The sequence below is a fragment of the Fringilla coelebs genome (assembly GCF_963513975.1).
Source record: "Fringilla coelebs genome assembly, chromosome: 1".
Classification (NCBI taxonomy): Eukaryota; Metazoa; Chordata; class Aves; order Passeriformes; family Fringillidae; genus Fringilla; species Fringilla coelebs.
In genome coordinates this window covers 50,363,269-50,387,343 of record NC_140028.1, presented here as the reverse complement: position 1 = coordinate 50,387,343, position 24,075 = coordinate 50,363,269, and the positions used below count along the sequence as shown (strand labels likewise).

At 41.3% G+C, this 24,075-nt stretch overlaps 1 protein-coding gene across 1 annotated transcript in view; it reads left to right on the top strand.

Annotated features, from left to right (window-relative positions):
- DLGAP1 (DLG associated protein 1) overlaps positions 1–24,075 on the top strand; it is a gene marked incomplete at both ends in the record, with an annotated part of 134,530 nt that overhangs the window by 28,940 nt on the left and 81,515 nt on the right. The window contains 2 exons of the mRNA XM_084208379.1: positions 13,743–13,920; positions 16,694–16,934. Coding sequence (XP_084064505.1) covers positions 13,743–13,920; positions 16,694–16,934 — 419 coding nt within the window. The remainder of the gene's footprint in view (positions 1–13,742; positions 13,921–16,693; positions 16,935–24,075) is intronic.

Below are 24,075 nucleotides of genomic sequence, written 5' to 3'. Positions count from 1 at the left end.
CTTCCCACTCACTTCTCTATAAATTTTCTTTGTATTTGTTACACTTCACACTATAGCAGAAGGGAATCTTAAAATGCCTTTTTTCTTCTTCTTTTTCTTTTTTTTTTTTTTTTGTCCATAGGGAAGGCCTTTAGAGCTAGGAAAAGATATTTTAGTACTTTTCAGAGCCTGAGCTGCCATGGTGTGTGCTGCAAGAAAAGCAAGCACACCACACACTAAAAATCACAGTCTGGTTGAGTGGAGAGGTTTCCCACTGTTTGCTCTGTGCGTGACTATTCCTGGAAAACCTGTGAATTTTCTGAGGAAAAACCATTTGGAAGGCTGTGGGAAAGATTTGTCTCTGACATATTGTCTCCTGATTTCCCTTCTTTGAAGAGGGTAGACAGCAGCACCAATGGTTCTACACTGATGACAGCCTAATTATCTAACAAGAGCCAGGCACAGTAAAACCCACAAGGGCTAGGGAAGAACAGTTTTCTACTTACATCCCAAACTCTTAGTGTACTCCAAACTAGATTATCCATGAGCTTTCCGCAGTCTTTTTTATGAAAAAGTTTTTTCTGCTTAGTTTAAGCTTGGCTTTTTCCTGTTTGGAAAGACAGAACTGGGCCTGCTAACTTAGCAGAAGTTGAGGAAAAAATGTGACTCAGACTTTTCCATTGACAGACCTCTAGCAAAACTCTTAAGATTTGACCTGCTAAACATCTAGCAATTACCTATCTCATTAACTACTTTATTTTCTTCAGATAAAAGCAACTTTTTAATTTTACTTAGCATTTTCCTGTCACTGAATATCTTCTTATCAGTGAATAGTGAATAGCTCTACACACAAAACCCTGCTTCACATATCCAAATTGCTTCCTTCCTGCTATAAATGGGTGTTTAGCATAGTAATCTGGAGTGAAAGGCACAAGATTAGCAATGCAGCCACTGAGAGTGTGTTATTGTGTTGGGCTTTTCTTTGGTTTCTACTTTCAAATAGCTTTATTCCTAAAGAATATGAAGTTACATTTTTAGCAAGTTGCTGGTTTCTGTACAGAAGGAAAATACCCTTTTCAACCCCAGTACTGACCTGCCCTTTCTAGTCACCAAGAAAAATACTTTGAATCACAAAAGGCACATAAAAAACCTTTCAATCCTACAATTTTTGTTAATGATAAGCTGAATGCTATGAAATTAAGTTGCCCTATGAATCCTAATTAATTGAAGATCAGGCCTGCAATTCATCTGAGCTATGAAAATCTGACCACTCCTAAGGAGACATGCAGATTTTTTTTTTTTTTGGTATGTTTTCTGTTTCTTGAGCCCTTGAACTTTGTGGTTTTGTGCTTTCTTCACCAACTGTGAAAGCTCGATATTTTTTTCCTTTAACTGGAAAGGTTTTGCAAGCCTCATGAGATGAGCTTTAAGAAAAACATAAGGAATTGCAGAAGCATAATAAATAGCAGTCACTGGCAGCACTAGATCATTCCTCCCTCTAGTGGCTGGCTGGCTCCAGTGACAGTAAGTGGGGCTCTTGACTAACATCTCGAGGAATTAATTATTCCCTTAGTTTAGCTACTGTGACCTTTTTTTTTCAGGCTAGCATCCTCCAGCTCCCTGCCTGCTGGGTAATCCACGATGCCTCTATGTACACATCTGTGACTGTGTTATTTGACCAGACTTTCAGTTTTTCAAGGTCACCTCTACAGTGTTCTCAAGCTTTTCCAATCCCTTCTGTACATTTTATTATATGATTCCCAGTAGCAGTCAGGTAAAAAAGGTTGACCCAGTTCTATTGCATTTCTGTGGTCCAACACGGTGATTTACCCCAGCTGATCTCTGATGTACACTAAATTGAAAAAGTGGTGAATTTGAAGCAGCTTAGCTTGGTGCAACACTGTGTTTAGACAGTGAGCAAGAGACCACTGCTTCTTCCATCTCCTTGGATGTGTCAGTGCATGCCCATACAACAGCAGGCAGCTCAGGTGTGCTCATGTCATTAACAACTGACCCATCCCTTCCTGGGTAATTCCAGAAAATGTAAAGCTGCTGCAGAGTTGAAATACTCAGCCTAATTTTGCTTAGCTTCTACCCCCAAATATATATTTAGCTGGAGGGACAGAATGCAATGGATTGACAAATTGGCCCTTACCTGACACATCCCAAGAGAAATCAGAGTGCCAGGACACTGAGAAGCCCTTCAAAGGTGCCGTCCCACCTGCACACAAAGACAAACATCAAAAGTATGATTTTGAACACCATACTTTGACAAAGTTCAAACATCCTCACACAAGTCTCTGCCCTGGTGATCCTGAAAATAAGAAATGGATTAATGTTATCATTATGTTGTTGTTTTCTTAATCAAGGTGACAGAGCAGTACAAACATCTGCTGCATATACAACAGCCATTTAAGGAAGAGGACATCTGAGGAAGAGGGTACTTACTCATGTAACAAAATTAAATTATGTAAGTTCAGGGCAAAATTCTGTCTCTCCTCATAAGAGTTGTGAGGCTTTAGGAAGTAATACAGGTCTCATTGTAATTTACTTAAAATTGACATTTTTGGCATTAAACTTTTCAATAGGTTACTGAGGTTTTATTAGGCAGGAGAGCTTTTCAAGCAGTTTTGTTGTACCTCAGCAAAACCACTGGTTTGAAATTATATCATATCATATCCATACCAATCACCATCCACAGTCAATAATGATTTTAATCAGAAAATATACTTAATGATTTTAATCAGAAAATATACTTCTTCTCAAGTATCTTTTGACCATCATTCCAAACATTCCCTAGTCTTGATTAACCAGGTATTCTGCTTTATGTACAATATCAGTCTCTGGGGCTGAAGTGGTTCAATATCAGTCTCTGGGGCTATTTCAGTTGTTCTGTGACCTTAGCTTCCAGTAATACAATAAAAATTTGGTGCTGCTATTCATTTCCATCAAAGAAGCTCAGTTATGTTTGCTGACTTTAGTTCATCATCACAAAGCCACTTACAGCCACAGAGGTGCTGTAGGGAAGTATTAACGCGTGTAGTATATTTTCTGAGACTGAGGGGTTTATATGACTTCTCCTCCAGATCACATAGCAAATTTCAGTCCACGCTGAAATCTGAACCCGTGAACAACCGTCAATTGCCAGTAGTTTTAAATGTCAGCAGATGATATTTATCCAGAAAAATTTAGAGGGGGTTTGGGGGGTTTTTTGGGGTTTTTTTTGTTATGTTGGGGTTTTTTTCTGTTATGATGTTTTAATCAAAAGCATAGATATCCAAGTATTTTCATCTTCTGAGCAGGAGACCAAAGGCCATCTGCAGCTTCACCATGTTTCAAATTATGCTCCATTATGGTATTTTATGAAAAGAAGAAGGGTTGTTCCCTTAACTCCTTCACCAAGTGTTTGTTTGTTTTGTGGTTTAGATGGGATAGAGAGAACACTAGAAATCAGTAAGGAACTAGCTTTATCCCCTTCAATGCAAGTGCAGATATTTGTGCTTTTTTAATCTTTTTTTTTCTTTATTTTTTCATTGGAAAAGAATAATGTACCAATTCAGTAAACCACATGTTTTCATTCCAAGTATGGAAATCAAATTCAAAAAAATATTTGGAAATACTTAAGAATGCCTGCTGTTGCAGGTCAAGAAGCTACCTGCCTTCCTCAGGAATTAAGGCTTCCTTCCTTTAAAATGAGCTGCACAACCCTTCTGGAGTTCCACAGCCCTGAAGGGCATCCACTCTTTGGAAGTACTTTTTATATTCTCATTGCCTCCATCTGAATCATTGTACTTGACACTGACAGTGTGATGAATGACATGACAACTGGTTGTCTGTTCCTTTACTAACAGACCCAAATAAAGGTTTCAGAGTATTTCTGGTTCAGGGGATTAAAGAATACTTATTTTAAAGAATTGCAAAAAAAAGATCCCCTTCAGTGCCAAGCAGGATTTTGCATTTTTATGAAGTTTTCTTAAGACTTTTTTTTTGGTTCTCTCATGCTCAAAAAAAAAAAAAAAATTAGTTCTACTTTATCAGGATTTATTCTGTACAAGTTTAGCCCAAACAACAGCCTAAAACACAGAAAGTATATGCTGGGGGTTTTTTATAAAGAGGCAAAAAAGTCTGAAAATGTGTGTTAAGCATTATTTCACATTTTTCCAACAAACTTCTATTCATCAGAAGATTTTCATAATGGATATCAGACTTTGACCTTGAGATATTTAGTCCTTTGGCCCTGTTTATAAGAGCATTGGCAACACAACTTGCCCAGACCACTATATATATACACCTGAAATATCACCTTATGTTGTATCTCAGAAAAGCAAACAGGTCCTTTTATAGTTACTACAGAACAAAACTGGAAAGGCTTTGTAATGGAAAGAGAGAGTATTAAAATATATGTGGATAACTGGGGGTTTGGAATTAGCTGGGCTTGTTTTGAGGAATTTCTTTTGATGTAAAAGCATCTGAAGGGAAAGTGATTGCTTCTTCTTTTCCTCTGAGGAATAGCTCTTGTAAAGTTACGTGGAGAGATATTCTCCCTGCTCCTGGGGTATTGCTTTTGCTTTGTAAGATCAGTGAGAAAAGGGAAAATCCTCCAGAGCAGCAGACTGCTGCCCAGATTATCAGTAAAGAATTTTCCAGAAACCCTTCTGCATACCATCATTTTCTTGTATTACTTGCAATCTAGACATTACTTTAAATAAAAACATAGGTTGAAAGTTACTATTTCTAGCTTCTTTGGTAAGACAGGAGAAATTGCAGGGTTTTATCTTAGTCAGTTTCCCCCAAAATCTTTCCTTTTTTTATAAGGAAGAGACAGCTGCAAGTCATATCTGAGCTCCAACCTGTGCTTATCCAAACACACCTGGAGAAAATGGCTGTAGAGTTATCCAGGAGCTCATTGCCCTGTCTCATCATACTCCCACCCCCAGCCCCTGTGCCTCAGGAATAGCTGGATCCTATTTCAAGTCACCATCTTCCACGTGTCTGCAGGGAAACAAAATGTACCAAGCAAGAAGCACTTGCTTATAAAAGAAGAAAAGGCAGGCTTCTCTTCAGGCATTTTGGACTGCTTGGTGTTCTTCAAACACAAAACAGCCAAAATGGAGAGTACTGAAGTAGCCACTTAGTGAGAGGGCATATGTGATCGTTCAAAATTACCCCATCAAGAGGGAACAGGAGAGAAAATCCATGGTCACCACCAGCACATGTTACACTCACAGCATTTGGTGGGGAGCATGCTTTGCCTTGTGTTGAATCTTGCTGCCTCAAATTTTCATTTGGACACAGGGCTGTTACTCAGAGAAGTAAGAAGGTGAGCTCAGCCCCTTAGCTTAGCTGGATTTAGGATTATTCCCTTCTCTCTGGCAGAGTTACTAGCCTACCCTCCTCATTGCTTTAAAATGTGCTTGCTTTTCAGTTTCTCCAGTAGTTTGGCTTGTGTTGCACATCTGTACAGATGGTATCGAATCTGCTGCTTTTGCTTTTTTTTGTTTCTCTTTACTAGGTAGCCAAAAGTTTTGAAATGGCAGAATACTGAATAGGAAGTGAAAAATTGCTGCATATGTAAAACACATTTTTTGGAAAATGCAGGTGGCTGTTTATGTATGTGAAGGTTTTGGAGTAATGTTGTTGACTTGCAAAACTAAGATATTTCCCTAATCTCACAGGGAGCTGTTTATGCAGATCTAATCTGGATGCTTGAGAATGTCTTTCTGAAGGAGGTGACTCAAATGCAGATACATGACAGGGCTTTCAGGCACATGGCCATACAGTGTGTGGGTGATCACTGCCTGCTTTCAAGTCCAGGAGGACCTGTGGAGTCGAAGACACTGAAAGCTCAAAATGCATTGCAAGTTTTCAGAAAAAAAATTGCTCTTTAAGTAAATACTGCCGTGACATTCACCAGAGCAAACACTTTCTTACTATTTACCTAGAAAAAAGAAATTATTTGTAGATAAATACTGCCCAATATTGTAACTCTGAGTAGCAGGGAAGGGCCTTTCAGCTACGGGAAGTCTGCCCAGAAGATGCCTTTTAGTGAGCTGGAGCTCCATCCTCCCACTCCCGGGAGCAAGCCAGAGCTCCTGCATAAATCCTGGTGCTAAGCAGGCAGAGCTGGTTGTGCTGCCAGCTCAGCACGCAGCCAGGTGACATTCCTGAAAAGTAGCTGCTTTCCTCTTGTGGCTTGGCAGAGAGCTGTAACTCTTTGGTGTTCCCACTGGCAAATTTAATCAAACTCTTAACATATGAATGGGGGAGATCTGAAAATTTAGCTAAGCAGACGAGGTCTGAGCTTGTGGAGACTGTGATTTTACAAGGACTGCAACAGGGAATATCTTCTTTATATTCTGTAGGCCTTCCAGTATCTAAAGGGAGGCTACAAGAGAGAGGGAGAAGGACTTTTTGCCAGGGCATGTAGTGATAGGACAAGGGGGAGTGCTCAAATTCCTAAAATAAGAATTAATCTGAGCAGACTGCAGATGACTTTTAAGTTTCACTAGTGAGGAGAGGTGGCACTGAAGTAACCAAGAATGGAAGGTGGTGTGGAATCAGGTACATAACCCTGGCCTTGATGAGGAGAACTGAAGGAGTGGCTTCTGCAGGAAGGAGGGTATAACTTTTGTGCTGGCAAAGAGTTCGTCAAAGCAGTGGTGGAGGGCTTCATTCTCACCCCAGCAAGGTCCAAAGGGCTCCAGGCAGGGCTGTGAGTATGGCTGACCTGCTCAGGCAGTCTGCATTCTCAGTCCATTTTATCTGATGCAAGGCAAGATTTTTTCCAGCCTGGGTAAATATATTTCTCTGTGCTTAGCAGCACTGGTTTCTGGGATCACTAGTGCCCATTCAAAGGCGAGTTGAGCTGAAAAAGGCAAGAGCTTTTGTCATACATTTGGTCTAGACTCAGACCTAGATCAAGTTGCCTGCAGCAAGGACCTCCAAAAACCCTTTGAACATGTACCCAGTAAGATTGGCAGTAGGGGGACATTAAAACCTACAGCTTTCCTCAAAGGGTCTTCTGAGAGGAGAACTGTTCTTCAGCTGTCTGCTCTTGACAATGTTACATCTTCCCCTGCTTCTGGTGACAAGATAGGGTGGATTTGTCTTCTAGTGTAAACAAGAAATGGTTTTGCACGGAGGCAGCTTACCCTGGCATCGCTGGATGGAGCCGGTTCATCTGGGTGGAACTATTTCTACCTTTCAGAATCTCTTTTCACTCCCTGGGATGGAAGAGTGCTCACAACTATTCCCACGCACACACACGCACATGGCAATCAGAACCAGGATGGAGACCAGATTTCTGATTAAAGAGAATTGTATAATGTCTGTCTTCATCATCTTCCATCTGCTTTCCTTGCCAACTCAATTGCATATGTGCCACTTTCGTGCTGTGCTCTATTCTTTCACTGTGTCTAGAAAGCAAGGAGAAAATACAGTATGTCAAAGACGAGGGAAATGTTCCTTAAATACATTAGCCTGTGGTATTTTTTGATTGTACAAAGTACCTGAGAGGATCTTTGAGATAAAATGGAAGATTCGTTTTAATGTATACATGATTTTTTTTTCAATAGTCATCTTTGTTTGCTAATATTTTAATAACTAAAGATTGCTCATGAAATAAATCCATACAACCTCAAAACCTCCACATCCCAAAAAGAGAAAAGAACCCCAAAGCTTCTGTGTCCTTTGAGAGGAAAGCAGGATTGTAACAAAATCACAAACTGGTCCCCTGATTGATTCTAAAGCTGGCAGTAGTCAGACAGGGAGGGTTTTAAAAGGGACTGGGCTTTTTAGAAACATTTTCTTCCACTGATCCAGTTCCTGCTGCCCTCAAACAAACAGACAGAACATCATGGGCTCACTCAAATACTGCTCAACAGCTGGAGATAGAGATGCATAGCACCAAACTGTGGGGGCTTTTGGATTGGGGTTTTTTTCCTTTTTAAGCACTTTCTTCTATTTCCCAAGAGAATCTGATAAATCAAACAGAGAAAAATACACCATACTGCAATTTCTGCCTCTTCTCAGCCTGGGTAAAACTCTGTGTCACAGGCATGTCCATGCAGCTTTGTGGTATGTGTTGGCTGGTCCAAGCAGCCAGGACAATTTCTGGTCTGGTAGTAAAGCAAAAGGAAGAAATGCCATTTTTGTGTTGATGGCATTGTTTTGCTCTTCAGCAGATATCTGATATCTCCAAGATTTAGAATTTTCTTTCTCACACTTGACCCTTTAGTAGGGTCTGGATTTAGAGAGGTTTTATTGGGACTCTTTTGTAGCTTCAAGGCAAGAACTCCCCATGAAGAGGTTCACTTGTTTATAAACAAGAAAGCAAAAGGAGATCTTCAAACCCCTGCACCAAAAAGCAGCAGAACATGGATGCCAACACAGAAAAATTACCCCAGCCTGGTTGACCCATGTCATGACCAGGATCAGACAGATGCACACCAGTAAATTGTTCTCTGCATCTTCCTCTCTGGTGTCCTTCAGTGTTCACCTTGTGTCAGGCTGCACTGGATTATTCTACCTTCTAGCAACACTAAAATACAAATAAAATTAAGCAGAGAAATGTATGTTGGATGTGCCCACCAGCTGCACCAGAGGTGGGGCATTCAGCAGAGGACAATTTATCCCCATGGAACCAAGCTGTCAGTTGTGTGCAGCAAAACTGAGAGCTGGGACACTTAACAGTAGTGGTGGCTTTGAGATTTATTTTTTTTCTTGGTTTCATGTTGCATGTGGTGCATTTTTTGAGGTCTTGGTCTTTGTTTGAAGGCAAATTTTAGCACTGCTGGCTTACAGAAGCATTTGGGACATGTTTCTGCACTTTTACTTTACTCTGCTTTGTCATTTTCTGTTGGCAGTACACGATACCCATCTGGCACAGTACTGTGCTTTGTGCTATGATTCTGACTGCTGAACTTGCAGAAGACAATACAGTCCCAGGACTATGTTTTATTATATTGTGTCTGGCCTACAGGGAAAAAATAGCAGTCATCACAAGGCTTGGTTTTCTCTTTCTTCATTCAGAAATGAAATGTGATAAATGAAAGTACTTTTTGTAATGAGCACGTATATGACAGAGTGCACTGTGCATTCCTAAATTAAAAGGAAATATTTGAAACTAAAATTGCCTGCTTATGTAAATCCCTGTTGTCTATCTTCTCTCTGTCATTTGAAAGACATTTTCAAGGCATAGGAACTCTTCCAAGAATATATTCAAAGTTATTTCACTGTTAATTGCTAACACTGCATTTTGAACCCCTTTGCTATAGAATCACAGAATCATAGAGTGTTAAGGGCTTGGAATGGACCTTAAAAATCATTTAGCCCCCTCCCCACTGCCATGGGCAAGGACACCTCCCACTAGACTAGGCTGTTCAAGGCCTTATCCAAATTGGTTTTGAAGACTGCCAGGGTTGGGGCATTCACAACCTCCCTGGGCAACCTGTTCCAATGTTTAACCATCCTCACAGTAAATAATTTCTTCCTAATATCTAACCTAATTTTTCCTTTGTTCATTTTGTACCTTTTACTCCTTGTCCTTTCACTACAATTCCTCAAGAAGGGTCCCCCTCCAGCTTCCCTGCAGCCTCCAGAGCAAAGCAACTGAGTCAAGCTGATCTCATTAATGCCTATACCAACCAACTCCTTACTCTGTAAATAATCAATGAGGGACCAGAATGTGCTTTCATCTGAATTATGTCATGTAAATGATGTTAATATCGTGTAAATACAAACACATCTGTAACAGTGAGTTAAAAGTATTTCTTACCATGCACGTTGCAACAGTGGTAGGGTGATTAGATGTGCGTGTTTTAAGTACTTTCTTTTCTCTATTTGAATGAAAACAGGAGAATAGGCTTCAGTGTGTTCAAAATGTACAGAGCAGAAATCTCAGTGCAGTATGCAAAGATTTCTTTTATACACCTACATGATCTGGTTCAGATGCTTCACTAGAACATGTTCTCTGATTAAATGAGCATTCTCCTGCCTCTCAGAGCTTCTCATGGAATTTCTGTGACATTTTGTCCTCATTGGCAGGGTACCTTGATCTTCTCTGATGCACAGCGTAGACCAGAGGCACTTGCCTTCCTCTACCCAGGGGAGTATTTATTTATCTGCTGGGACTCAGCAGACTCCATTTCCACCCACTTCAGCTCAGGGCTGGCTCCTTCCCTTGCAAATCCCATCAGGGAACCCATAATGGCAACCAGCAGAGCAGCAGCAACACAGAGCCCTTGTGACTCCTCCTGGTGCCTCTTGCTGTGGTTTTTGGGAAGCACATCCAGTAGTGCTGTGCCTCTCCCCCTCTGTGGTATCACTGTGATGCTGTTGTGGCTGTGCTCCTATTGTCTGGGGTGAGCCTGGGGCAAGGGCAGCAGTGTGGGGAAAAAGCATGCTGCAGCCAGTGTGAACACCTGACACTTGTGGGTGCAGCACAGAAGTGATGGAACATGCCTGAGGAGCTTCTTTAAGAATCTAAATAATTCATATCCCACTTCTGCCAATTAATACATCCAATGCAGTGAATGGAGCCAGAGGACCATTTTGTATTGGCCAAAGAGCTGTCCCAAAGTCTCAGTCCTTGGCAGGTTGTACTTATTGTAGAAATTACAATGGCAAAAAGAGAAATTTAGGTAGTGCAGGATAAATAACAGACGGACTTGAACCCTCAAGGAAGAAAAAGGTATTTTGGTATTTTCATTTACAAGTTACTGTTAATAGTAATGCCAAGAAAATTAATTATACATTCAGATCGTGCACATCATACATTGTCAGATTTATTCCTAAGTGGCATATTATCAAAATTTCCAGTGGCATTTCAGCTGTTCATTAAACTTTACTGTAGGACATTGTGACAATTTATTACACAGCTATAAAAGCAGCAGTAATCACTATAAATGCAAGCTTTCACTGTTTCTTTCTCTAGGTTTAAATCCCTTTTATTCTCCTTTTTTCCCCCACCACTACATCTAATGAAACAGAGACTGTAGCAGTCAGTAAGCAAGGAGCCACCTCCTTACCCAGCAGCCAATTACCTCCTCTGGTTTATACAGGAGAGGGAGGTGTGCACAGATTAAGATAAGTAGCCCTCTGTAAAATATGGTTCTGGATTTGTGTCAAACTAGCCAGTTGCATAGTGAGGAACAAAAACAAAAAAAAGGCAGCTGTGCTGAGGATCCACATCTGAGAAAAAAAGAGGAACATCTGCTTTTATGAGGAATTCCTTTGTTTCAAGCAGAGTTGTGAAAACAATATGCAACACTAATCCATAGAGAAAATTAATTTCTATACTCTTTGTGGTGGCTTTCCATGCCTCTTCCATGAGTATCTTACCTGATCTTTACTCTGGCTGCCACAGCAAAATCTTTGTGCTATGAATATTTGCTATATTGGTTCCACCCTTTAAAGGGCATGTGCCTCAGCAATTGCAGATTTCTGTCTGGCCATATCTGTGCATTGAGTCTTGTGATGTGCTGCAGTCTTCTTGCAAGCTCAGCTCATCAGCGGACAGCAACAAGCCCCAGGTGACGTATTTGACTAACTGGCAGCTAATCAAGCTGATTTGAATTTTGCATGTCACATATTGGCAGCAAACTGTTCACATCATAATCATAAAATACATTTTGAACCAATCTAGGAAATGCATTTAATGCGATGCTGATCAGTTTGCTCATCTGCAGCGTGGTGAAGTAGCTCACATGCATCAGAAAAATCATGTTTGCTGAATTATTAATTCAATTTTTTTTAATCCAATAACAGGCAATAATTTTTTTCCAAGAGTTACATCGTTATTGTTAGTTACCAAAATGCAGTAAAAAAATGTAACTAATAGTAACAGTTGACTTTTCATCACTTTTTCTGCCTTTTTTTGAGTTGCTTGGAGCACCACTTATTCTGATATCTAAACAGGCTTTGTCATGTGGAATCAAGCGGTGTAAGGAGTCAAAGAGTATGGAAATGGCTGTTGTATTGCACTGTATGCACAGTGAAACTGGCAGGCAAAGGCTTTCTCTTCATCCTGTGACAGGAGTAATTAGCATAAGTTTATGTATTTTTATTAGGAAGTAATTAGCAGCCAGAGAATATAGTATTGTAGAGATGGCCTAGGTTTTATTACAGTGTTGGATGATTCATAAATAGACCCAGTTTCTGAACTACTTAGGTGAGTGATTACACAATGGAATCATCCTCCCAAAATGCATTGACAATTACCAGAATTGTGCATGCCACTGGGAAATTGCTGATACTAATTACCATCATTAGATACTTGAATACAAAATATCTGCAAATGCTTCAGGAATTAGACATAAAATGGATTCTCTTCTTTCAGGTCAGCTGTGCATGTATTTCTAAAGACTAGGAGACAAAGATTAAGCCTGTAATTAGGTTACAGATTTTTCTTTCATATACCTGTGAACATCTCTATGAGATTTACATTTTAAAATGGAAAATTTAGTTAATATTTTACTTAGTTTGCTTTGTGATACAAGAAGAATATTTAAAACTCAAAAAATGCATCGAAGACTCACCCTTTTGATACTTTATTCATGGATGAGTTCTTTCAAAAGACATATCCCCCAAATTAATTGTATTTCATACAAGTGTATTTCATTCACTTTTTGGGACTCACATCTTTGTAGGATGCCTCAGGTTGTGAAGACAGCACATTCAGAGAATAAAGGATCTCACAGATGGAGGATTGTCCTAGCTGACTCTTAGCACATAGGGCAAATAAATAGCAGAAGTACAAATTCCCTGGGGAACAAGGGGAGGAGGAAGTTTTTTTGTTTGGTTTTGATTCCTTGTACATCTCACCTGTCACTTGTATTGAAAAACTAGGCTAAGTTATCACTTCAGAAATACAACTGTGACTTTTAAACTTCTAATTTGACATTGTTATGTAAAGCTACTTCCCTAGCATGCGTTTGTTAAGTTGTGGCTTAAGCTAGGTCTAAAATAAAATTTAAAGCATATCAAACCTTATCAGGTGGCCTATGCTGTTGGAGTGATTTCTCAGGTTAAGGCACACTATGAGTGCATTTTACATGGTTTATATGATCTGCCTGCCCTATTGGCCCATACACCCTTGAAAGCCCCATGAGGAACAGTCCAATTTCATGAATACATACATGAGGGCATGTCAGAGTCACACCACCAGCAGCATTTTGAGATGTGGATAAATAACAAATTTAGAATCATCCAGCTGATCAAACTATGAGGCCTCTTCCTTGTTTACCAGCCTCCCCAGCTGGATTTGATGGTTGCAGCATTCATCTCTGTAAGGCCGCAGGGCTTTCTCTGTTGCTCATCTCAGTGGCTTCTCTTGCTTTTTTAAAGTCAACTCATGAAGTCATTTTGGTGTTGTCACTTCAAAAGTCCCTCATAGTGGGGGGGCTGCTGGAGCTGGATGCTGTCATTGTCAGTACAGCGTAAAATTTTTCCATTCTGCTGTCAGTAGAGAAAATGAATGTGATTTTGCCATTATGCTTAGACATGGTTTACAAAAAAATGAAAAGAAAATATTTTCCATCCTTTTCTCTTCCTTCCACCAAATAAAAGCGTGGCGTAATCCAAATAAAAGTACCGACATAGCCTTTATGTTATAAATATACAAGAACTGTGTCATGACTTGTTCAAGTCATGCTGTTCCAGTGAAAAACATCTGGTTATTCTCACTCCTGGTGAGGCCATTCGGATTTGATGGAATCTCTTTTTTCTTCCTTTCTTTTTCTTTTTTCCCCACCCAAAACTCCCAGGATATCCAGTGAACACTCGCCAAAGCTCCAGATCCGGAGCCACAGTTACCTGAGGGCCGTGAGCGAAGTCTCCATCAACAGGAGCCTGGACAGCCTGGACCCCGCGGGGCTGCTGACCTCCCCCAAGTTCCGCTCCCGCAACGAGAGCTACATGAGAGCCATGAGCACCATCAGCCAGGTGGGTGACCTGCACCTGTGTTGTAGTGTGTTGCAATTTCCTGTTTCAGACTACCCAGTCCTTTCCCAGGTAGCAAGAGCTTCTCTGTTCCCCTCCCCATTTCTCTTCCTAAGTGATGTCCATCAAGCTTAACTTTCCAGCAAGGGCGTCCTGTGATTGGCAGAAGTTCAAAAGATGCCTCTCAGCCCTGGGGTCATTGGTCTGTCTAAGTGGTATTGTCCCCTGAGACTCGCCCTCTCCCACCTGGTTGGTAGCTCACCTATGCTCTCCCTTCTCCCTCCCCCTGGGCTTAAAAGGACCTGGGACCATGTGGCCGGATTCTACTGTAGCTGTTACCAAGATTCAGAGTTCTGGAATAAAGCTCTGGACCGAACCCTGCTGTAGAATCCTCTCCTTTCTTCTTCACCTAGCCTAAGGACTTTCACCCGAGGTAAAGCTGAGTTCCTACCAGCCTGGACTTGTTCTCAGTGTCTAGCTGCAACTCCTAGCTAGCCAGAGGGATCTCTGTGGTGAAAAACCACAGCAGCTGCCTTTGGCCGAGCAGCGAGGGCCAGACGAGCCCAGACACGTTCCATCCGGTAATATTGGAATATTATACCAATACACCTGGGGCAGCCTGGAGGGCAGGTGTCACGCTGGACGCTGCTTGCAGTAGGAGAAACTGGATTTTGCTTTAAGTGGTGCTCACCAGCACTCGCATTGGGCAGAGTTCTTAAGGATCTTGTGCTTAGTACCGCCAATCAAAAATTTTTGAATGCCTCAAAAGAAAGTTTGCATGCTGACTGAGGTGCTAATTTAAAATTAGGCTGTTAATAGTTTGTATTCCACAATTTTAATAGAGATTTTATTTTATTTATGCTATTTTATGCATTCTTTACCTTGTGTACCTCCAAAGATCTGAAAGAAGTGCAAAAGTTCCAGTACACCACGGGGCAGAGGGCCAGTCATTCATCTGCTACATCCTCTAGCTACTTAGTATGATTTTTGGCTTGTTAGCTTAAGTGGACCATTTGGCTAAATCACTTGGATGAAAGAACTTCCTTACACTAGTCCAGAAGTGCAGCAGGCAGGATTTGTGGTGCCAGCTACTGATCCCTAATGACTGGCATACCAAGTCATCACCATGTCAAAAAAAGTGTGTGACATCAGTGACACCAGGACTTCAGCTGTGGCCATAACAAACACACGCACCATTCAATATGGAGCTGTAGCTTACCTTTCTGCAGTATATTATATTTAGACGCTTCAGAATATTTACCTGAGTATTTTGAAGTGAGGCACTTTGCATAGGGCCAGGGCTGATGCTCTAAAAGGAGGGTCAGGATGTATCTGGCAGAAAAGAGCACAGAAATTCAGGTCTCAGGGGCAACTACATGATCAGTAGGTCAGGTTACTTGTTTAGCTGAACACCTAATACACAAAGCTGTCAGCCACGGAGTGGTTATCCTTTGACAAGGTGAACAATTTTTTTTGGTTTAAAGATGCATTAATTCAGAGATATTTACTTGAGGATTGGATATTCTCTGCTATAGTAAGATTATTCTTTTTGTTGTACTGCCTACTACTCTTCCATGCTTCTTTAAATAGTTTTCCTTTGAAAAAAATATATTTTGCTTTCTGAGAATTTTCAGTTATGTATTCAAAGACTCCACAAAACATTTTTCTCGGTAACATTAATCCTGGGAGAGAATTTCTAATGAGGGTTTTTCTACCTTCCTAACATAGTCTTATCTTCTCCTGTTAACTTGGTCCTGTACATGCTTGAAAACTAACAAAATCCTCAAGTGATGGTTTCCATCTGCATGTTTCAAACAGTGATAATTATTGTGCTTTAATGCCAAGCTCAGGGCTCAATGCTCAGTTTAGAAACATGAGCATCCATTAATAATTAAGCCAAGGTAAATGGTTTCCAGATTCTTAAGACCTGTAGGAAGTTTTTGAGCGTTCTTTAACCACCATGAGCACAAGTCTTTGTCACCACCTAGTGTCTGCTGCACAAAGGGTCTAAGGATTCTTTTGCATCTGCTCTAAGCCAGAAATTTAGTTCTACAGACATTTTTCCCCAGCAGCAAATCTGGTTCCCTTACCAACCTCCCCTTCCTGTGTTTGTTACCCTGCAGCTTTCCAGCCACTCAGTTTTTATCAGTGTGATTGCCTGTGGGTTGCATTGATAATGTACTGGGAGTGCCCTGATGTGTGTCTGCCCCCCCTTATCTCTGTCCTTCAGCTGAAACAGTTTCTCCAACCATAGGCTTTTTACGAGAACAGGCAGTCAGATTAAACAGCTATGTTTGCAAGCTAGAGACAACTCAAAGTTCTACACTTCACCTAAATCAAAATGGATTTCCACTCTGGAAAATTTCCACTCTGTCTCATTTCTCCCCCCTTTCCCAAAAATAAGTAAATTCCTTTACTTGATGCAAATCCCTACAACAATAAGTGTCTCTTAATGCTTTACCATGTACGCTTGATAAGCAGGTTAACACAGCTACTCGCTGTAGTATTCTCCAATTCCAAATCAGCAATATAAAGGATAACCCTAAACTTACTCCAACTAATATTAATAAAACTACAATGGGATGACACAACTTATTAAAAATCCCATTTACAGTTGGTGACCACCCAAAGATTACATCCCACCAACGACCAGCATTCAGTTTCATTCTTTGCAGAATTCTGGTTGTTTCTTTTGCATCCCGTTGGACAGCAATTAGGGTTTGTGTGGAATATCCATGCACGGGATGCGCTGACCCAGCCGGGTGTCTGTCTGCAGGTGAGCGAGATGGAGGTGAACGGCCAGTTCGAGTCCGTCTGCGAGTCGGTGTTCAGCGAGCTGGAGTCCCAGGCCGTGGAAGCGCTGGATCTGCCCATGCCGGGCTGCTTCCGCATGAGGAGCCACAGCTACGTGCGGGCCATCGAGAAGGGCTGCTCCCAGGATGACGAGTGCATCTCGCTGCGCTCCTCCTCTCCCCCGCGTACCACCACCACGGTGAGGACCATCCAGAGCAGTACTGGTGAGTAACACGGAGGGAAACCCAGAGGGGGGTGGAAAGGGAAGGTACTTCCAGTGCATTTCCATCAGATCAAGCTTTTCTCTGCCAGATGCCAAGCCCTTAACGGAGTCTTGTGTTTCACCGGGGAGCTGGACAGACTAATCAGCCTCAAACCACACACAGACCAAGGCTGATGCCTTTGATATGGTTCCTTCTGTGTTCAAACTAATTTATTCTGAGCTAAAAGCACACAGAAGGGAAGCCCAAGGTCATGTCTCATCTCGCTATCTACCCCAAAAGAGCAATCACAATTTGGCAAGGCTGAACAAAGACTCTTTGGCAGTTGGCAGTTCTGCTGGCTGTGAGCAGCAGAGAAGGGTCCCTCTGATGAGGTCTTCTACAATGTTGGAGCGATTGTATAAGTTACTGGATGTGGTTTTTACTGGCTTGAAGAGGCTGTTCCAGCTCTCTAGGCCCCATCTAAGATGTGAGAATGAAGAAAGGAAGAAGCAGTCTGCAGGTCAAACATGCATGTTCACATTTTGCTGTTACATTCTTTCTGCAGTTCAAACTATTCAAGCCTTGCTAGAGGAAGAGGTTTCGGTGTAAACGTGAGACTTCTAACCTTCCTTTTAATGTTTGAGGTTGCTTTTCTTTTGGAAATAACCATGATGAAGTTCAGATTTTGTCACCAAAATAGTGCTTAAGGGGAAGAAAAACCAAGTAAAACCAAATTCCAAATCTGCCTCTCTCATTCAGGAAAGCAAGAGGCAGGAGCCATTCCATGTGTGTGCTCTTCCCTGTGGCAGGATGAGAGAGAGCCTCTTTCTTTTGACTTCTGTGCAACCATTCCACTGTTTTGCACAAGCTTCATTTACTATTCATATACTGTTCATATACTAATCATGTTCTTGACTAATATTGACTATTATACATATTTCACTGTACCTGCTATCTCTTTTGCGGTATTTTTTCATTTCTGTTTTCTGTAAACTTTTGTCTTTTTGTGTGTTATCTCACAGGTGCAGTTGTTTGTTCCTTGTAAGTCTTTTTTAAAGCTGCTTGTCAATTGTTCTATGTCATCAAAGAACACTTTAAATCCTTTTACCAAAAATGTTCAGCTAAATTAAAGGTTTTTCTAAAAGTAACAAGTTTAAGTACTGTTGGAAATATATTGGCAGTACATCACAAACATAAAAGCATTTTTAACAAATGCTGCAGAGAAGTTTTCATCTAAATCACTAAAGAAATAGTATTCACATGACAGCATTTCTGCTATAGAAATTGCCCTTGTGAGCACACAGGGTTTGCACCAAACCACAAAGACAGGATTTGCATAAGGGTGTGCTGCTTCATTGTGTGGTATTAGTTTGTGTCAAACATATTCTGAGGCAAAAGCTGAAGGATGGGAGTTTTCAGGGATTTTTCAGTGTGCACTCATCTTTGTAAAATCAGCTTGGGTTGATCCCAAAGAGGGGTTTCTATTCTGCGACAATGGCTTTGGTAACATTTTTCCTTTATGAAAATAACTGTGATCATTAATACAGAAGAGAATAACTATTTTTTCATTATCTCTATGTAAGAAGTCGTTTCTGTCACTTAGGAAAATTACGCCTGTGTCTGGGGATGTTGGCATATAAGTGGAGAAGGTTGGCTGTGTGTGCCAGCCAAAAATGCTGGAAAACATGAAAGAGGAAAATCTGTACTGTAAACTATCTCTTGTTTATGGTCCCTTTTTTGTAGTGAAACCATAGAGGCCTGATCTTTTCTCTGAGTAGCTGCCTTTATTTAAAAAATCATATGAACAAAACTGTGATATTGAAAAACATAATCCAGTGAGTATGTCTTGGGTTATTGCTTCTGTAGTCAGGGTGTTAAAAGCAGAGAGGAATGATTTGCAGTGCTCTCTTTGGACGTACATACAAGCATTTAAAGATTACTGTAGATGCCTGTTTTCTGCTGTGGGAATTTTACTGAGTTATTTTTTTCATTTTCTAATTCTTGGGCTCCAAGGGCCCATCCCTTTCACTGGTAGCATTTCAGACAATTTGTCTCATTTAGTACCTGACTTACATACCACTATCTGCTTAATGGGTATTAGAATTGAATTAATTCTATTTAAAAGCATCTATATTGACTACCTTGGTGTTGCCTGTGCCTGGCTCACAGAAGAGAAATATGAAAGGCAATGTTGATGGTTTCTATTTATATCTGCTTCAATAAAATGGGAAATGGAACAACAACTAGGCAGACATGAAGAAAGGAGTACAGTATCTCAGGTTTATCTCCACTGAGGTGATGTTGCAAATGTTTGTGTGGAGACATGGGAGCAGTTATCTAAAAATGGTTTTAACATCCCCAAATCAGAGAACAGTCCTCCTGCCTCTTAAGCATCTCTGCCTGTTCAGCCAAGAAAGATTCCTTTCATCAACATCAGCGATACCCTCAAGAACGTGGCTTTTAACTCACTAATACCAAAGCTGTGATCATACACTGGTATTGAGAATCTCTGACAGCTGAAAGTCCAGGGAAATGCCAGCTTGATGGTGGAAAAGACAGGAGAGCTGTCAGTTTACTGGATTCAAAATTGTTCCTCTAGAGCAATGATCCACAGCTTTCCAGGGCGTCTGGATAAAGCAAGAACTATGGACAAAAATCACACTTTGCCTGTTAGCCTTTGCTGTTGGTGTGGCAGCCTCAGGTTTTCATTTCCTTTTGCCACACAGTGTTAAGTCCTGCAGTCAGGAATTGCCCCTCTAGCTCAGTTCCTGACGATGTGCCCAGTCTGAATACAAATCTGTGCCCCGACTATGGCACAGAGCTCAGTTAAGGGTGGCTGCCCCCCTGGTGGCCTCTGCAGCCTGCACTGCCCTTAGTGCTGCTGTGGGGACACTGAGGGGGGGCTGCAGCTCAATGGAACTGAGCCCAAATGTAAAAATGGAGGTGGAGGCACAAACCTGATGTCACCAAAGGGGCGAAATGTTACACTATGACTGAGGAGGAAAATCCTAACCTCACAAAGTCTGCCACCACAGTTCCTCCTAATGTCCAACCTAAACCTTCCCGGGCACAGCTTAGGACTAAGTCCTCTCATGCTGTCACAGTTTACCTGGGAGAAGGAGTCAATCCCCATGTGTGAGTCAACACATACAGGTAACGATGGCAACCACCAAACCACAGCTGACATGCAAAGAGTAGAGTTATTTCATCACCTCACTGACATGGCTGGGCAGCAGAGACACACTGGGACACAGACTCTGGTGGGCTTAGCTCATCCTAGTGGAAAGGCACAGGCTCCATTAGGCTCTGTTCTTCCTGGCACACAGTGATGAGGGGAACCACTGCCTGCCCCAGATGTCACGTGTAATTTCTCACAAGGCTGTGCTTTTATGATATTTCACTTCCAGCAGAAGGCTCAAGCATGTCTGTGAGTGTGCTGTCCATGCACTGGAATTCTACTTCTCAAAACCAGCAGAGGATGAACAACACTGAGCATAATAAATGGACGCTCTTCACACTCTGACATTCTTAGCATTCCCAGCTGCAAGGTCACTTTGTGCAAAAACTATTCTCTCCTTGCCAAATCTTCCAGTTTTAACCCTTTCCTCCCAACACCCCACCTGGCTACAAACTCCCTTTATCCCTGCTTTTAAATGAAGGGTTTTGGAATGAGGAAGAGAAAATACAATCTCGGCATTCTATATGGAATTATAAATCACACACAGAATCACTGTGTTGGAAGAGATCTTTAAGATCATTGAGTCCAACCCAGCACTAATACCTCAACTAGACCATGGCACAGAGTGCCACATCCAGTCATAAACACATCTAGGGATGGTGACTACACCACCTCCCCGGGCAGACCATTCCAGAACTTTATCACTCCTTCTGTAAAAAACTTTTTTCCAATATCCAACCTATATTTCCCTTTACACACCTTGAGACTGTGTCCTCCCATTCTGTCAGTTGCTGCCTGGAGAAAGAGACCAACCCCACCTGACTACAGCCACCTTTCAGGAAGTTGTAGAGAGGATAAGGTCGCCTCTGAGTCTCCTTTTCCCCAGGCTAAACACCCCCAGCTCCCTCAGTCGTTCCTCACAGGGCTTGTGTTCCAGCCCCTCACCAGCCTCGTTTCCCTCCTCTGGATGTACTCAGGAGTTCTATGTAGTAAATTCTATGTCACAACTGCATCATGCCTTGAAAGCTAATCAGCTGAAAAGCTCTGTTCACCCTCATATCTGCTCTCTCAGTATCAGAGGTACCCATGGATGCATCCTGGCTGGGGCTGTCCCTGGGAGCAGGGCTGTGCAGGCTGGGAGGCAGAGCAGGTCTGGAGTGCTGACATATGTTATACACCATAGGCTACAGTAAAAATTAACACCCAGGTCATTTGAGCTCTTCAAAGGAGTTTAATGAGCTGTGAGTTATTACATAATCCCAGGTTATTTGCAGATGCAACTATTGTAGCTGAAGCGTTCCAGCCAACAAATCCAGTCACTAAATAAGTAGCCTTGTAACAATTTTAAGTCCGTGAATCATTTCAATGAGCTTGAAGAATGCAGTAATTAAGAAACAATTAAAGTAGTCTAAAGAACATCTTTCTCCCACATTTATTGTGTCCATGTTTCTAAACTTTCCCAATGTGGCCGTGCATGATGCTTTGCTGTAAACAAACCTTATGACATTGTGAGGGCTCAGGCATGGGCACACATGCATACAAATATATAATATGGTATAATATACAAATATGTAATGACATCTCTCAAACAGCTCAAGTTGTAACATCAGGAAAACTCTGCACTAGATTGCACTTCAGTTCCTGTCCTCAGTAGAGTTAGGCAAAGAGAAACATCAGAGTTATCTGCAGCAATGCCATCTGGTGATTCTCAGTAATATTGCACTTCTGCTTAAAAGCAGAATAAATAAAAATCCCAAGGAAATTGTGCTGTGTAACCAGCAGGTTAGAGAAGGACAGAGAGTTACCACAGTATATGCTAATTACAGTCTTTCAGCTGAGCAAACCATTTTCCTTCCATTCATTGGAACATCTGATCAAGACAAGCCAGGTATTTTGTAGAAAATCTCTAAGGGCTGCCTAGCCAATTAAAAAAAAAAAAAAGCATATAAAATGCAAACAAGTCTAAAACCTGGCTTGTGCCGGGCAGAATTCAAAAATAAAATCAAATCCTGTGGATAAGGAAGCTGTAACTGAGTGCATGCCAGATGCAAGTACTTTGGATTCCTCAGAACTGTCCTCTCAGAGACTGCTTTGTTCAAAAGGAAAAAACTACTTAGGATTTCACATGTGATTTCCAGTTGAAGCTAAGGTTGGTTTCTGGATCTGTACCAAAATTAAGATATTTTCACAGAAGGTCTGAAGAAATATAACTACGTTAAGGCCTTCATGCAGATGTTGAAACTTAAAATAAATCTGAGGATTGCAGAAAACTGTTTTACAAAAAATTTACATGGTTCATTTCCTGTCTTTCCTTGAGTAATCCTAAAATATGTTCTGCCTTTGGATCTGCTATCTAGTTGTCAAATCAGCACTTTAAAATGTTTTCCTTTGCTAACAAGGATCTGACCTTGGAGGAAAACATTATTTCCAATTTCAGAGGTGTCTGACTGTAGCTAGTATGAGTTTCATCTCTTCTATCCTAGTAGTCAACTTGATGAATGTTAAGCTCCACATCACACAAAAGCCACCATTTTTACAAAGCCAGTGAAGGTTTTTCATGAGAAATTCAGAAAGGGTGAGAAAAGGACTTTATTTTGTAGGGCATGGCCTAATTATTTTTTTCCGCATTTGAAAACTTAATTTGGAGGAATTTATAACCTTCTCCAAAGTTATAAATGTGTTTCAAATACAGGGAATGAAAAAAACAGTATTACCCTTTGGTATTCCATCTCTTCTTACTATTCTCATTCTTTATTTGCTTGATATGCTTCTAAACATTTGGGCTAAGGCTCATGGTGAGGGAAGAATGTGAGAAAGACCTTAATTATTCAAAACCGCGAGCTTAAAATATCTTGAAGGAATATGTTATCTAACTTTGTGAACACCTCCAGAAACATGGAACAGCTCTGCTATTTTGCTGAGACAGCACTTGCTTGGTTGACTTCTCCAGCTGTCCAAACAACTTGGACATCTCCAAGGTTGAAAATGGGTAAATCACACTCCTGCTCTACCAACCCTGCCAATGTCTGTATTTCTCTCATGCTGGGGAGCGCCATGCTGGGCACACACTTGAGATGTGGCTTCACCAGGACTACACATCCCCCAAACCTCCAGCTGTGCTTTGGCAGAGCCTGGCATGCAGTCAGCAGTCCTCAGTGCAAGGATACACTGCTGTGTGCTGCTCAGCCTGCTGCTCTGAAAGACCCTGGTGGCCTTTTGAGATGCTGGGAGTAAGATGGCCATCAGACCTGTGAGCTGATAGTCTCAAATGAAATAGGAAAAAGCATGTTTTTAAAGAAGTAGAACTTTACCAGAAATCCCTACTGTTCTATGCAAAGAAATATTAAGTGTATTTCTTATCAAGTGGAGCACAAACAAAGAGGACGCAGGGATTAGTTACTTAAAATGTAATGTTTCGTTATCTGTTAATCTTGCATTAATTTTTATACAGACAGGAGAATTTTTGTGGAAGCCCTTTGCATATATTTGTATGGAATGTGCTTAAATTCATTTTTCCATTAATCCGTTTCTTTTGATTATACTGCACACACAAGAAGTGATAATCTTGTCAGGTGTTCGGATTTACACAGCTCTCCCTAAAGGTGTACAGAGCACGTTTGGATTTGAACTCTGCTTTAGTTTCAGAGTAGGTAGGGGTGTTATCAAATGCACCACTACTGGAGATTTTTGTAGGGATGTTCAGGACCCCAGTTTCATGGAGACCTGCCAGTGTGCTAATGCAGTGAGCGAGTCCTGATCCCATGATTGTGTACCCCACTCCTGCTGGTGTGCATGTTCTTGTGGAAGTGCCCTGATGGAGCCTGCAGCCATGCCCGTGTATCACAGCCCCTGACTGCCCAGCACCTAGCTGAGAAAAAATGCCACTTGATGTACCATAACAAATGTACAGGAAGTCATTACAAGCAAAACAGACATTTAAAAGTTGTTCTGCTGACTGAGCACTGCATGCCTCACGTCTCATTA